This window comes from Sorex araneus, chromosome 10 (genome assembly GCF_027595985.1).
Source record: "Sorex araneus isolate mSorAra2 chromosome 10, mSorAra2.pri, whole genome shotgun sequence".
Classification (NCBI taxonomy): domain Eukaryota; kingdom Metazoa; phylum Chordata; class Mammalia; order Eulipotyphla; family Soricidae; genus Sorex; species Sorex araneus.
Genome location: NC_073311.1, coordinates 50672313 through 50687491, shown reverse-complemented (window position 1 = coordinate 50687491; position 15179 = coordinate 50672313). Strand labels below are relative to the sequence as shown.

At 41.1% G+C, this 15179-nt stretch overlaps 1 protein-coding gene across 1 annotated transcript in view; it reads right to left on the bottom strand.

Annotated features, from left to right (window-relative positions):
* LOC129399156 (C-type lectin domain family 12 member A-like) overlaps positions 1–12985 on the bottom strand; it is a 36793-nt gene extending 23808 nt beyond the window's left edge. The window contains exons 1-2 of the mRNA XM_055118447.1: positions 12893–12985; positions 294–390 (exon numbers count right to left, since the gene is read on the bottom strand). Of these exons, the coding sequence (XP_054974422.1) occupies positions 294–390; positions 12893–12985 (190 nt within the window). The remainder of the gene's footprint in view (positions 1–293; positions 391–12892) is intronic.
* Positions 12986–15179: the final 2194 nt, after the last annotated feature.

The following is a 15179-nucleotide window of genomic DNA, read 5'->3' as shown; positions in this document are numbered from 1 at the left end:
GGCTCAACCCAAAAATCACTGGGTCTCTTGCATACCTCTGGGAGTGAGCCCAGAATACAGGGTTGAGAGCAATCCCCAAGCAATAAAACCCAACCCACACACATATATATATGCACTCATACATACACATGCATATATGCGCGCACACACACACACACACACACACACACACACACACTGCAGAACCATTTTCCGCTCAGCATTTCTTAGGATGCAACACTTCTACCATAGACATAACCACCTACGCTTCACTTTATTACCACCTGTAACATACCTAGAGTTCAAAATCTTACCTTTTGTCTCAAGTTTCTCAAATGCTACCATATTTTCTCTCTTACTGGAGTCCTGGAATTTCAAATCCGCATAAGTAACTTCTTCAGACATTGATAACTGTAAAAATAAATTAAAATGGTAAAAAAAAGTAGACAAAGGTGAACTGCAGCGCAGAATGCGAAGCAGATACTGTGACTGTGAAACAAAGATTGAGCTTCCCCTTTTAAAGCCACCACGTGTAAATGAGCTACAACATATCTGTGGTCACAGAATGAAGATCTGTTGCAAGAGGGACATCTTCTGTCAATCTAGTTTTAGGCAACAACCTGACAGTGCAAAGGGGTTACTCCTTGATGTGGGGTCATTTCTGGTGGTACTAGGAGGATTAAGCACCTTTGCCATTCTACCCACTCACCCTTTTTGACATTTCTGTAGAATACTCAAATCTGCAACATATGGCTAACGCAATTGCGCTATTGGAACTGAATCTTTAATCTTACAAAATCTTACCTGGGTGTAAATATTTAGTTCATCTAAGTTGTTATAGAACCTGTCTAAGCTTTTCAAAGTTGCTAAGTGCAGAGTGAGACAGAGAACCCCTGAAAGCTCTAGACACACAGCACAGTAAAAGTAAGGCACAGTACAGGCCTGGACAGATGCTGAGAACAGGTTAGATGACCCCAGTATATGTCTCTTAGGTCACAACCAGGAGACAAGAGTTGTAGTTACTGGGACAAAAGACAAAAAGCAAAAAAATGTGAAGCAGAAAAATCGTTACACTCCCAAAGAAAAACAGGAAACCATCCCCATAACTTCACAGTGGAAGCTCTAGTTAGGCACACAAGTGCCAGCTGCATGACGCACCCTGATAAAGAAGTGAATCACTGAATCTCTGGGCTGGAGAGATAGTACCGGAATTCATGTGCTTTTCCTGCTTGTAGTCAATCTTGCTTCTATCTGCAACATCGCATATCCTAGCCCCCAGCACCGCCAGAACTACTTAAAGAAGCACCAAGACAACTGGGTGTAACCCAACTTCTCCCCAACTAACAATGTTCCCTTGCTTCTCCCAGTGGAAGATCTAGAGTTTCCAAAGAGTTCTCTACATGAATCACTTGCACTAGTTTCCCTGGTCCTGCCTCCCAGAACCTCGCACTATCTTTTTCTATTTCCCCTTTCTCTGGGTATTTTCCACCCTGTAGAAGGCAGTAATCTACCTGCCTTCATCTTTGTGTGATTTATATTTTTGTTTGGGGGTCACGCTCAGCTGTGTTCAAGACTTCTTCCTAACTTGTGCTCAGGTATCACTTGGGGACCATAAGTTGTGCTAGGGATGGAATCTGAGTTTGCTCCATGCAAGGAATGTGTTGAAACACCTATTTATTTTCATTCTTTAGCATTTATTTTCATTCTTTATAGCATATTTGAAATACCTATTCTGATGTGAATCCTTAACCCTTGTCATTAGAAACCTGGTCAAAAATAAATAGATACATGGATATATGTAGTGCAATGATTAAAGATTCATCAGAAGCATACTCTGAAGATTCTGAGGATGCATTTTCTTAAAAAAATAGTGAATGTCAATGGAAAACTATGCAGCTGTTAGAAAAGATTAAGTCATGAAATTTGCATATAAGTAGATCAACATGGAAAGTATCATGTTAAATGAAATGAGTCAGAAAGAGAGACATAGAAAGATCGCACTCATCTGTGGAATATAAAGAAGCAGAATGGGAGACTAACACCCAAGAGTAGTAGAGATAAGAACCAGGAGGTCTGTCCCACAGCTTGGAAACTTGCCTCACATGCTGGGGAAAAGGGCAGCTGAGATAGAGAAGGGAACACCAAGTAGAGGATGTTGGGAGGACCCATTCGGGTTGAAAGATGCGAACTGAAAGTAGATTATAGACCAAACATGAAGGCCACTCAATATCTCTATTGCAAGCTACAACACCCAAAGGTAGAGAGAGAAGAAGGGAATTACCTCCCACAGAGGCAGGTTGGGGTGGTGGGAGATGGGGTGGGAGTGGTGGAAGGGATACTGGGAACATTGGTGGAGGAGAATGGGCACTGGTGGAGGGATAGGTAAATGACCACTGTATGACTGAAATGCAAACATGAAAGTTCTTAAGTTTGTAACTGTACCTCACAGTGATTCACTAATAAAAAAATTAAAATAAATAAATAAATAAAATAGCGAATGAAATAAAATAGGAAAACAAGCTTCAAGAGAACCATAATGATCCTAGAATTGTTGTATTTATTCCAAAAGTAAGTTGCATGGCTGAGATAGTTTATGTAGACATATACCCTGCTTGCAATGCTCAGGGGACCAGGGTTTGAACTCAGGGCTTCTCACAAGTTAGTCATACTCTCCTCATGAAGTATTCCCTAGTCCTGGGACATTTCAAAAGTGCTTCCATCCCCCAACATAGCAGGAACTGAGCTCACCGTGTCTTATGAACAAAGAGCTCTCAAGTCTCATTCACCATCCTGAGAGTGCAGAGGATTCGCAGAAAGGAAGCAGAGGCGAATGTCTTCAAAGGACTGTAGATTTGTATCTACCCACAGAAGTATCTTTCTGTTTTCATTCAAACTCACTCTGAGAGATCAATTTGCCTGCAATAGCTTGGTGTCGGTCCCATAACCTAAGTGGTTCCTGTCAGTCACAAGAACAATCTCCTTTCCGAAATTGTCTTGTCCAGCTAACCTCCAATCCTCCATTGCTTCTGTTCACATGTGAACCTCCATTTGATTTTTTTTCTTTTTGGATCACACCCAGCGATGCATAGAGGTTACTCCTGGCTCTGCACTCAGGAATTACTCCTGGGGGTGCTTGGTTCATGATATGGGATGCTGGGAATCGAACCCGGGTCGACAGTGTGAAAGGCAAATGCCCTACCCACTGGACTACCACTCCAGCTCCGTGAGACTCCATTTGAAACCTTGCCCTTTGACCTGTGCTGTTTCAGATCTGGACATTTACGAGGAGAAGTTGTGCTGTTTGATTCCTCTTTTTATTCTTAGCTTTACCAAATCCTCTTTTCATTAACTGGACCCAAGTGGAACAGAAAAAGAAGAAAAAACACCTGGAGAAATCGAAACACAGATGTGTTCAGTTACTGGCTTTTGAGTGATATTATGGTTTTTTTCAAAAACTATGTCATCTGATTGTGATTTTTTCCTCCACTTGTTTCCTTTTGAGCTCTGAGGAAGTTTTGTAGACTTTTCTATTAGGGTTTTATTTTTCTGTTTCCTGGGGTTGTTTCTAATTGTGGTGGACATATAATACACAAAATTTCCTATATTAAATAAACATAAACACATCAAAGAATGACTCCACCATTCTTCCTGCAGTAACATACACTTCAGAGACCTGGGCCCTACGAAAACAGGATGAGAACACTATTCGGGTCTCCCAAAGAGGAATTGAAAGAGTTATACTTGGAGTATCACGCTTCACTAAATGAGAGAAGGAATCCAGAGTTCTGACCTCCTTGGATCAATGATCGAGAATCAGGAACACTGCCTCGTTTGCCAAGGCATCAAAAATCAGATGGGCCCAACATGTAGTGTGGTTTAGAGACGACCACTAGATTAGAGCTGTTACCAACTGGATTCTAAAGGACGTCAAAAGACTGTGTGGCTGCCCACCTATGAGATGGTCAGACTTCTTTGTCAAGACCCTGAATGAATGCTTTGAGGCTCTTCGTGTTCCTGGAGCGAGCAGACACCATTGGGCTGCACTAGCATGTGACAGGGACGAATGGAGATGTTACTGGCTTTTGCTAGAGCAAATCGATGAGCAATGGATTGACAGGTAACAAGCGACAAATAAACATAAAAAATACATTTAAAGGAATACATTACCTTAAATATCTCAGGAGTGACAGTATAGGGGTTGAGAGACTGCCTTACATGCTGTCGACCCCAATTTGATCGGTAGTACTCCATATGCTCCCCCAAACATTCCCAGGAGTGCTCTCTGAGTGAAAGCTTAAAATAAGCCCAAAGACCTAAGCTCCACCATATTTAGCCCCAACCCCAACCACCAAAGATTTTCATTTCTATAGTGTTAAGATCCTGTTGCTCAACCCATGTCCAGAACACTTTACATGTGACAAGACAGACTCTGCCCATTTAGTAATTCCCCACTTCCTCCTCCCCTCTAGCCCTGCCATGCTTTTGGTTGTTTTCTATTCTGTTGTCTGTGCTTGCTTATTTTAATTAGCATAACACCTCAAGGTTTATCCACATTACAATATTGTTAAACTTTCTCCTTTCTAAGGTTGACTAATATTCCTTGGTATGCATGTACATTTTCTTCTGTTTGTCTATTTATCTGTCAATAGACACAAGTTGTTTCCATCTCTTGGCTACTGCAAATAATGCTATGGTAAATATGCAACACATATTTACAAATATGTCTTTAAAACTCTAATTTGAGTTCTTTGGGGGGTGTTTCTCCAAATGTGAAAATAGTGATCTTTTGGTAACTCAATGTTTAACTTTTTGAAGTCACCATGGTATTTTCTGTAACATTTTATATGCAGCAAACATTTTAAATTTTCTATATCATCATAACATTTGTTATATTTATATTTGTTAAATTTATGTTATATTTGTTATATCATAATATTTGTTATATTTATACTTTTGTTATATTTATCATACCATTTGTTATATCTATATTATCATAATATTTGTTATATTAATAAATGTTATGTATCATCATAACATTTGTTATATTTATGTAGTTTTATATCAGTCAGCATTATGGCTGGCATCTTATTATAGTCTTAGATTTATTTGTTTCCTAAATTGTAATTGATGCTTACAATATTTTCATATATTTATGGTTATTTGCATGCTTTCTTTGGGAAAATATCTATTAACTTCTTTGCCCATATACTCTATGACATGTTAGGCATTTGTATATTTTAAGCAAAATGTGTATATATAGTACACGTGCACATACAAAGGTAAGGGAGAAGAATGACAATTATGCTCGTTAATCTCTTTTTTAAATTATTTTTTGAATCACTGTGAGACATAGTTACAAAGCTTTCATGTTTGAGTTTCAGTCATACAATGATAAAACGCCCATTCCTGCACCAGTGCACACTTTCCACCATCAATGTCTCCTGTATCCCTCCCACCCCACCCCTCCCTCTCCCTGCCTCCAGAGCAGAAAATTTCCCTCACACTCTCTCTCTACTTTTGGGCATTATGGTTTGCAATACAGATAACAAGAGTCTGTCATGTTTGGTCCTTTATCTACTTTCAGCATACATTTCCCATCCGGAACTATCCCTCCAACCATCATTGACTTAGTGATCCCTTCTCTATTCCAGCTGCCTTCTCCCCCAGCTAATGAGGCAGGCTGCCAACCATGGAGCAATCTTCATGGCCCTGTCTCTACTGTCCTTTGGTGTCAGTCTCATATTATGCTATTTTATATTCAACAAATGAGTGCAGTCATTCTATTTCTGTCCCTTTCTTTCTGACTCATTTCACTTAGCATGATACTCTCCATGTCCATCCTCTTACGTACAAATTTCATGATTTCATGTCTTCTAAAAGCTGCATAGTATTCCATTGTGTAGATGTACCAGGGGTTCTTTAACCAGTCATCTGTTGGTGGGAATGCCAACTGGTCCAGCCTTTTGGAAAGCAATATGGATATTACTACAAAATCTAGAAATTGAGTTTCCATATGACCCAGCAGTACCATTCCTGGGAATATATCCCAGAGATGCTAAAAAAAACTCACAGTAGAAATGATATCTGCACTTGTATGTTTATTGCAGTACTATTCACAATAGCCAGAATCTGGATGCTGGTTAATCTTGATTCATTGCTTCATAAGGCTATTGTAACACACATCTCAGAGTAGACAAATGTCTTTAAGTACCAGAGGGACTGGAATAGTGCAGAGGGCAGGGTGTTTGCCTTTGCATTTTACTGACCAGGTTTGATTCCCGGCATCCCATATGGGTCCCTGAGTACCAGCAGGAGTAATACCTGAGAGCAGAGTCAGCAGGAGTAAACCCTGATCATCGCCAGGTGTGGCTCTAAAGCAAAGAATATAAATAAATAAATACATACATACATACATAAATAAATAAAGTACTGGAGACTTGAGGTCTCAAATTACTGGGAATGATTCCTTCTTGGTTTATAGTTCGCCCTGTTCTTTCTCTGTATCCTCACAGATTTATGTCCACATTTATTCCTAAAAAGACATTTGTCCTACTGGATTATGGACCACCCAACACAAAAATTCTAAAGTTTTACTTTAGCATCTCATCTCCTTCTAAGATCAGGGTAGTATAGTCAGAGAGGGCATCTTATCTCCTGATGTGGGTTACTAAGTTGTATTACCAAACATCTTGTGTTTCTAGAAGTGTAGTTTTCAACATAGGAATTTTGAATCTAGATAACTCAGATCACAAGAATTTCTCTGGCTGGTGCCAGATAATCTCTTCAATGGCTACGATCCAAAGACTCATTTTCTTTATCTCTTGGAAGAGAGCATAACACAACATTGCCATAGCCATGCCACTGGACTCTGCACCAAGCTGGTTCATTTGGGACACCCCCTGCCCCAAGGGACCCCGCCCTGGCAGCCAAAACCCTCCACGATCCAACCTCCTTCATGCTCACGAGCACTCTCTACCCACTCAGACTGAGCCTCACTCTCGAGTGAACCTGTCCTGGACCATCCACATTTGCAGCCAGATGAGTGACATCCCAGACCTCACACCACTCATACTCCAAGACTAGTGCACCACTTTTGAGGGGGTTTAAAGTAGAAGGCAACCAATCTTAAAGAGAAATATATTTTTACAGCACACAAGGCTCAATCTTTAGCAACATACTAGTAATCTCTTATCAAGGGCTTAATGGCCCCTGGTGTGTGAACAATCTTCACACACTTTCCTCTCAGGAAAGGTTTTTGAAATATTTTCAATGATTTATCCATAACAAAAAATACAAAGTGAATTATTTCAGTCCCGCTTTGGAGCTGGATTTGGGGTTCGGTATGGAAACATCCAAAATATGGTGGTGAGAAGGTGAAATGGTGGTGGAATTGGTGTTCAAATATTAAATGTAATCGAATATTGTGAACTACTTTATAAACATAAAGTTAAGTTGAAAAATAAATTAAGAAAATCAAAGTCATTGGCCAGGAAAAAAATAATTTGTGGGTTCTTAGGTGACCCAAACATATTCATGGATTTTGGGAAAATTCCAGAATGACAATTTGCAGGAACTTACTCGAAGTTAGGGAAGTGTGCACCAGTGCTGCAGATTCCTTGACTAAGAAATGCCAGTAGCATTTTAATCATTATAAAAACCAAAACATTCACCACAACCTTCATTTTATTTTACTTTTGCTACCTTTGAATTTGGAATTTCATATGGGATCTAAAAATATGAATTTTAGGAAATCCTTCCTAGATATATTTTTCCCCCTGAGTTTTGCTATTTATGACTATCAAGAAAAATATATGTCTCACTATGGGGGTGGTTGCAGAAGGTAAGTTATCTCAAAATTTTTATATTGTTATTGTTTTGGTTTGCTTTTGGGGTCAAACTTGGCATTGTTCAGAGCTTCCCCCTGTCTCTGCACTCAGGGGTCACTCCTGGCAGTGCATGGGAGACCATCTGCTATGCTGGATATTAAGCCCATGTCAGCCACTTGCAAGATAAATAACCTGCTCTTATGTCAGCCTTGAAATGGGACAATTCTGTTTATTTTTGACTTGTTATGAATGGTTAATTAAATGTCATTTAGACTCTGTATTATCTCTAAACTTGACCTATTATTCTTTATTATAAAGCATATAGTCAAGAATTCAGAGCTACAGAAATATTTAATGCACCATAAAGTCAAAGAAAATGCTGAATAGTCTTTGTAACTAAGGCAGCAAAGTTCTGTCATGTTCTTGGCTTCCTACCACCATGGGTATGAGGGGAAATTAGGAACTTTCTTAGAAAACTGACATTTCCTGACTCCTCCCACGTTGAGTGTTTTGAAATGTGGTCATGAAAATTTGCAATGTATTTTAGACTGCTTTTTTTCAGGTTCAATATCAAAGGAAGTGGAAGTGTGACTTTGTGTTAATAAATGACATATACAGTGCCAATTGTGATCAGGTGAAGAAATGTATCTGCAGCAAAAAATAATAAAAGCCATTTGTTTTTAGCTAAACAGCCCCTCCATCTCCTTCCTCTAGCTTATAGGAAATAAATCAATGAAAGAAAAACTTTAAAAAAATATGTGTGTGTTTGGAAATTAAAATAGTTTCCTTCTCATCAAAACAGTTTTAAATATTGAAAAATTTAGATTTTTTTAAATTTCAGAAGTCTAGAAACTAAACTGAGTTTTAACATGATTTTACTGTAGCACTGTAGCACTGTTGTCCCATTGTTCATTGATTTGCTCGAGCAAGCACCAGTAATGTCTCCATTGTGAGACTTATTTTTCCTGGTTTGGGCATATTGAATATGCCATGGGGAGCTTTCCAGGCTCTGCCGTGCGGGCAGGATACTCTTGGTAGCTTGCTGGGCTCTCTGAGAGGGACAGAGGAATCTAAGCCGGATTGGCCGCATGCAAGGCAAATTCCCTACCCGCTGTGCTATTGCTCCAACCCCATGGTTTTACCAAAACACATTATCAGTGTTTCTAAACTATGGATGCAATGGTCTTCATCATAAATGATTTATTGGAGTAAAACTGATTGTAGGGTAAAGGGAAGGAAAGGCAATGATGAATTTTGTTGCCTGAAATTTTGTTCAATCTTCCTAAAGGATATAGAAAAAGATGATGCATGAGCTCCAAGTGTCCCATTCAGCCTAGAGTAGTATATAGCCCATCTAGAATTTGAAAAGAGAAACCGTTCAGAGACTGACTAGGGTTTCTTCTAGTCAGTGCATCATTGTCATGGAATAAGTGATTGAAATAAACCCAAATGGAATAGTATTCAGTTTTCCATGATTTTCTAGATCTTTAGTCAAGTTACCGCTTTGTGTAATTAACCAGACTTCAAAACCATTGGTCTCCAGACCTCTGCATACCGTTAGGGGTTCCTCATCACTGTCATCACTGTCATCCCGTTATTCATCGATTTGCTCGAGCGGGCATCAATAATGTCTTCATTTGTCCCTGTCACGTGCTGGTGTAGCCTGATAGTGTCTGCTTGCTCCAGGAACATGAAGAGCACGTTGTTGTTACTGTTTTTGGCATGTCAGATACGTTACGGGTAGCTTGCCAGGCTCTACTGTGCAGGGAAAGAATAAATAAATAAAAATGAAATTAAATTAAAGAGGTCACACAGCCACAAATGTGGCCATGCGCTCCAGGAAAAACTGTGTCGCTCTCTTTCGGGAGCTTTGCTTTATACTGGATCTTGGCCATTGATGAGATTACATGGCCGAGTGGTTGTGTGTTTGTGGTTGTCACTGCCAAGCTACTGGAAAACTGGGGATCTAGGTGGAGGAGGACAAGTCCCGATTTGAGCAGTTTGGAGATCTCAGCCATGGGTCCCACATACCAGGGTTGCTCTGTCGGTTCCTTCATGAAATGATAGGCTTGTCTGAGTGTGTGGAGAGTGGCCTTGAGCATGGCTGTGGTGGTTGAGTTCTCAGGGGTTCCTCATATTTATAGGGTTGGAAGAAAGTACAAGGGTTTGGGCAGCCCTGCATTTGATTGCTGGCACCACATGTCTCCTCTGGGAGTAGCCCTAGGGTCCTCTTAGCATCACTGGGGTGGTCCTGGAAGCTCCTAGCACTATAGGACCATAGCAATACGGCATCTGATAGCCCCTCATTGAACCGCCTAGGCTGGTAAATTGATAACCACAGGGAGAACCCTTTAGGCCTCCTGAAGACCACTTAGGAAGGATATATATACACAGATCAAAGAACATATAAATACATACAAATACCCCCAAATGGTGAATAATTTAAACTGTCAGCCAAAGTAGATTTCAGAAAAGGGTGTACTGCTATAGAGAAAGTGGATCATTGAGGGTCAGGAATTAGTACAGCAATAATGGTATATGCCCTGATGGGGGTTTGATTCCCAGCACCACACAGTCCCCTGAACATCACCAGGAACGGCCCTGGAGACAGCCAGATCACTGCTAGCTGTAGCTTTGGATGGTCCCACCCAAACACTGTTGAAGTGGTTTGGGATAACCTCCGGGACCCGAGCAGCAACACCTCCTCAGACTCTTGCACTGAATCATAGGCCTTGTTGGCTGAAAATCACCAGTGGGCTCCCTGGATCTCTGGAAAACAACTAGGAGTGACCCCTCCAAAAAAGCATCCAGAGACTTAAAAGCAAGCTCCCTGAAGAGAGTGACGCAGAGAGTCTCTTGCTTGAGCACCTGGTTGTCTTCTCCAGGGCCCCTCAGAGGGGATGGGCTCCAGCTTCCCTCTCTGCCCCGAGCAGAGCTCCTGGCGGCCAAGAACCTCTGGAACCTAGCCATAGGTTAGGGCTCAAGGCCCCTCTCAACATGCTCAGGGCCCCTCTCAACATGTTCAGACGAGCCTCACGCATGAAGGTACCAACAGAGGAATCCAGGTGTGTGGGATCTGGGGCTGAGACCTCCAAGGCTGCTCAGATCAGGACTGGGCCTCCTCCGCCCAGATTTCCCATTTCCCAGTAGGTAGGTGGTCACATCCAGGGACTATCCCCAGCGCTGTGTAATCCCATCCATGGCCAGCATCCAGAGACATAAAAGCAAGCTCTTATAGCCTACTTATCCTCTGGGAAACCTGGCAAACTACCGGGAGTTTCCTGCCCACATGGAAGAGCCTCGCAAGTTCCCCATGGTGTATTAATATGACAAAACCAGTAACAAGCTGGGTCTCATTCTCTGACCCTTCAAAAGCCTCCAATGTAACATCATTGGGAAGGACGAGTAAAGAGAGGCTTCTAAAATCTCAGAGATAGGACAAATGGAGACATTACTGAGACCGCTCAAGAAATTTGAAGATCAACAGGATGATGATGATGATGATGATGATTTAAAATAAATGGACTGGGGCCGGAGCGATAGCACAGCGGGTAGGGCGTTTGCCTTGCACGCGGCCGACTCGGGTTCGATCCCCGGCATCCCATATGGTCCCCCAAGCACCGCCAGGAGTAACTCCTGAGTGCAAAGTCAGGAGTCACCCCTGAGCATTGCTGGGTGTCTCTTCCTGCTGTGCAGCTTTGGTGCCAGGTTATTTGTCATGTTGAGTTCTCAACCTAGGTACACATAACTGCTGCATTTGGAGATGTTCCTTCCGTAGAGAGCAAATGGAACATCAGAAACTAGTTCTTTTCTCATGAACATTGTCTTCATGAGGTTCAGCTGCAGTCCGACCTTTCCACACTCACAGTCAAAGTTGGCCAGCATTCGTGCCACGTGGCTGATATTTGGTGTTATTAGAACGATGTCATCAGCAAAGTGGAGGTGGTATAGTTGCTGACCATCTATCTTCACTCCCATTCCTTCCCATTCCAGTTTTCGCATGACATTCTCAAGGGCAGCACTGAAGAGTTTCAGTGAAATGGTATTGCCCTGTCAACCCCTCTCTTAACATTGAAGATCACTTCCTTGTAGAATGGTGAGATCCTGGTGGTGAATTCCTAGTACAGATCACGGACGATCTGATGTACTGAGTTTGAATGCCCCATTTATCTAGGGCTTCAATGACTGCTTCAGTTTCAACAGAATCAAAGGCCTTCTTTAAATCTATGTACGTTAGACAGAGAGGCATCTTGAACTCTTGCATACCTTCAATGAGCTTGATCACTGTGTGGATATGGTTGATCATGCTGAAACCTTTTCAGATCCTGGCTTGCTTGCATGGTTGTCCTTCGTCTAGTGTTTTGCTTATTCTATTCAGGATGAATCGAGTGAACAACTTGTAGACGACGGACAACAGGCTGATCGGGCAGTAGTTGAAAATGTCATTAATGTCTCCCTTCTTGTACAACAGAACAGTCCGGTTGGTTTTCCATTGGGGCAGAACCTTGCATAAGGACAGGTAGTGTGTGAAGAGCCGAGCCAGTGTATTGACGAGTACTGGCAGCAGATTCTTCAGGTGTTTGGGTCTGACCTTTTCTGGATCAAGTGCTGTATGCTTCTTTACTGATGAAATGGTGTGTGGGATTTCAGAATGGAGAAGTCTAGGAATGACATATCCATCCTGCAGAATTTGATATGTGGGCAGGTGGACATGGTTAGTAAAGAGATCCGAGTAGAAGTTGTGGATAACCTTTTCCATTGGCCTTCTGGAAGATGTGATAGATCCATCAGGATGTCGGAGGGCAGTCATCCTGGTATTATAGTTAGCAAAGGACAGGCAGGCTTTGCGAATACAGTTCTAGAAGGTCGAATCCAAATGTTGGACATGGGAGTCTCCCAGTGGACAGTTCCATAATGAAATTGACCACATCATATTCGATCGACAGTTTTGCCTGACTGATGTCACTCTTGTCCAGTAATTCCAAACAGAATCAGATTACTGTCTCCTTCGTTTGAAATTCTACTTCATGGAGAAGGGAGAAAGGGCTGCAAAGTTTAAGAAGAGAACTCTCAGAATGACCACCAACTTGGAGCTCTTCGGTGCTATTGCGGCTATGTGGGAAGATGCCGTTGTTGACAACATCAACAAAGAATACAATAAACTGGTTCAGCACCTTCATGATTGTCTGAGGAACATGGAGAGAGAGAAAGGCACAAAAAGACGCCTGTCTTCAGAAACTCTTGAGCTCATTCACCAATGTGGTTTGGCGCCACCCTCAGGCAATCACAAGGTAATGTCCGAGCTCACAAAGCTGTGCAGAGAAGCAATAAAGAAAGACCTTTATTAAGCAGCAGTGTTGGCCGATGCTGCAGAAGCCGGGAAAAGTTCAACTATTTTAAGATGATATATTATTCATAGAACCACTCTACAATGGGTAGGGCATTCACCTTGCACGCTGCCGACCTGGGTTCGATTCCTTCGCCTACATGGCAGAGCCTTGCAAGCTGTGTGTGGCATGTTTGACATGCCAAAACCAGTAACAAGTCTCACAATGGAGATGTTACTGGTGCCCGCTCGAGCATATTGATGAGCAACGTGACACTGACAGTGACATAATCCCTCTCAAGATACTACCAAAATATCTTTTAGAAATAAACCTATACATACACTAGCTTACAGACTCAATACATAGAAACTTGTTGCATGTTTATATATGAGATAGAAGTGGACATTTATAAAACTCCATTTATAATTGTCTTCAAAAAATAAGGTATGTGAATTCAACTTAAATTAAGTAAAATAAAGTCACTTAAATTAAAGGAAGAAAACTCGCTGATCATTTGAAGAAATTAAAGAAATTAAACTGGACCCTTATCTTACACCATACATGAAAATTCATTCAAAATAAATAAAAGACCTTGCTTAATATTGGACCCGAATCCATAAAAACATCAAAGAAGACAGTCAGAGCTCAATTATACATGATTTTTCAGTGATCAAATACTATTGGCAAAGAAAACAGAAGCAAAAATAAACAAATGTAACTGCACTTAACTAAAATGGTTTTTCCACCGTGAAGAAAACAAAAGATAAAATAGATACCCTACTGCATGTGAGAAAATATTTGCATGCAATACACTTAACAGAGAACTAATATCCAAGATATATGAACAGCTCACAGAACTACAGAAAAATAAATTAATAAAAAAATTGAGGGGGCTGGAGCGATAGCACAGCGGGTAGGACTTTTGCCTTGCACCCGGGTTCAAATCCTAGCATCCCATATGGTCCCCTGAGCACCGCCAGGAGTAATTCTTGAGTGCAGAGCCAGGAGTAACCCCTGTGCATCGCCAGGTGTGACCCAAAAAGCAAAAAAAATAAAAATAAAAATAGAAAAATAAAAAAATTGAAATAGTTGCTGAATAGATAATTTTCAAAGAAGACAAACAGACGACCAAAAGGCATTTTTAAAAAAGCATTATCACTGACTATCAGGGAAATTCAAATTAAAATTACAGTGACATACCATTTAACATCTGCCATAATAGCTGCACTTCAAAAATTCCAGAAACAATCCCAGCTGGCAGCTTGTGGTGAAAAAAGACATCCTCGTTCATTATTGGTAGGAATACTGTTTCAGCGTCTACCTAAAAATAAGGACTGGAGCGATAGCACAGCGGGTAGGGTGTTTGCCTTGCACATGGCCGACCCGGGTTCGATTCTTCTGTCCCTCTCGGTGAATCTGGCAAGCTAATGAAAGTATCCTACCTGCACAGCAGAGCCTGGCAAGCTACCTGTGGTATATATATATATTTTAATTTATTTTATTGAATCACCAAGTGGAAAGTTACAAAGTTCTCAGGCTTATATCTCAGTTACACAATGTTCAAACACCCATCCCTTCACCAGTGCCCATATTCCACCACCAATAAAAACAAAAACAAAAGCAAAAACAGAACAAACAAACAAACAAACAAACAAAAGAAAACAGTATACATCCCACCCCTCACCCCCCAACTCACCCCATACGTGAGTGATAATTTCACTTCCTTTTCTCTTTACCTTGATTACATTCCAGATTTCAACACATAACTCACTATTGTTGTTAGAGTTTCAAAACAGACTTATTTTTGTTGGAATTTATCCCCTAAAAATACAGCTCTATTAACAGGGAAATATTTGATAGTAAGTTTTCCACTGATGAGAATGAAGAGATAAAATGTCGCGGCCGCGCGGTTTACAATTTCTGTATTATAGTAATTAAGTCCGGGAAGATTTAATTTTGAAAATGAATCATTTCCCTTCCTGGAACAGCATGTAGCCAAAGTTAGTTCACAGTCTCCATACATGGGTGCAAGCACTTGCTGGAACCC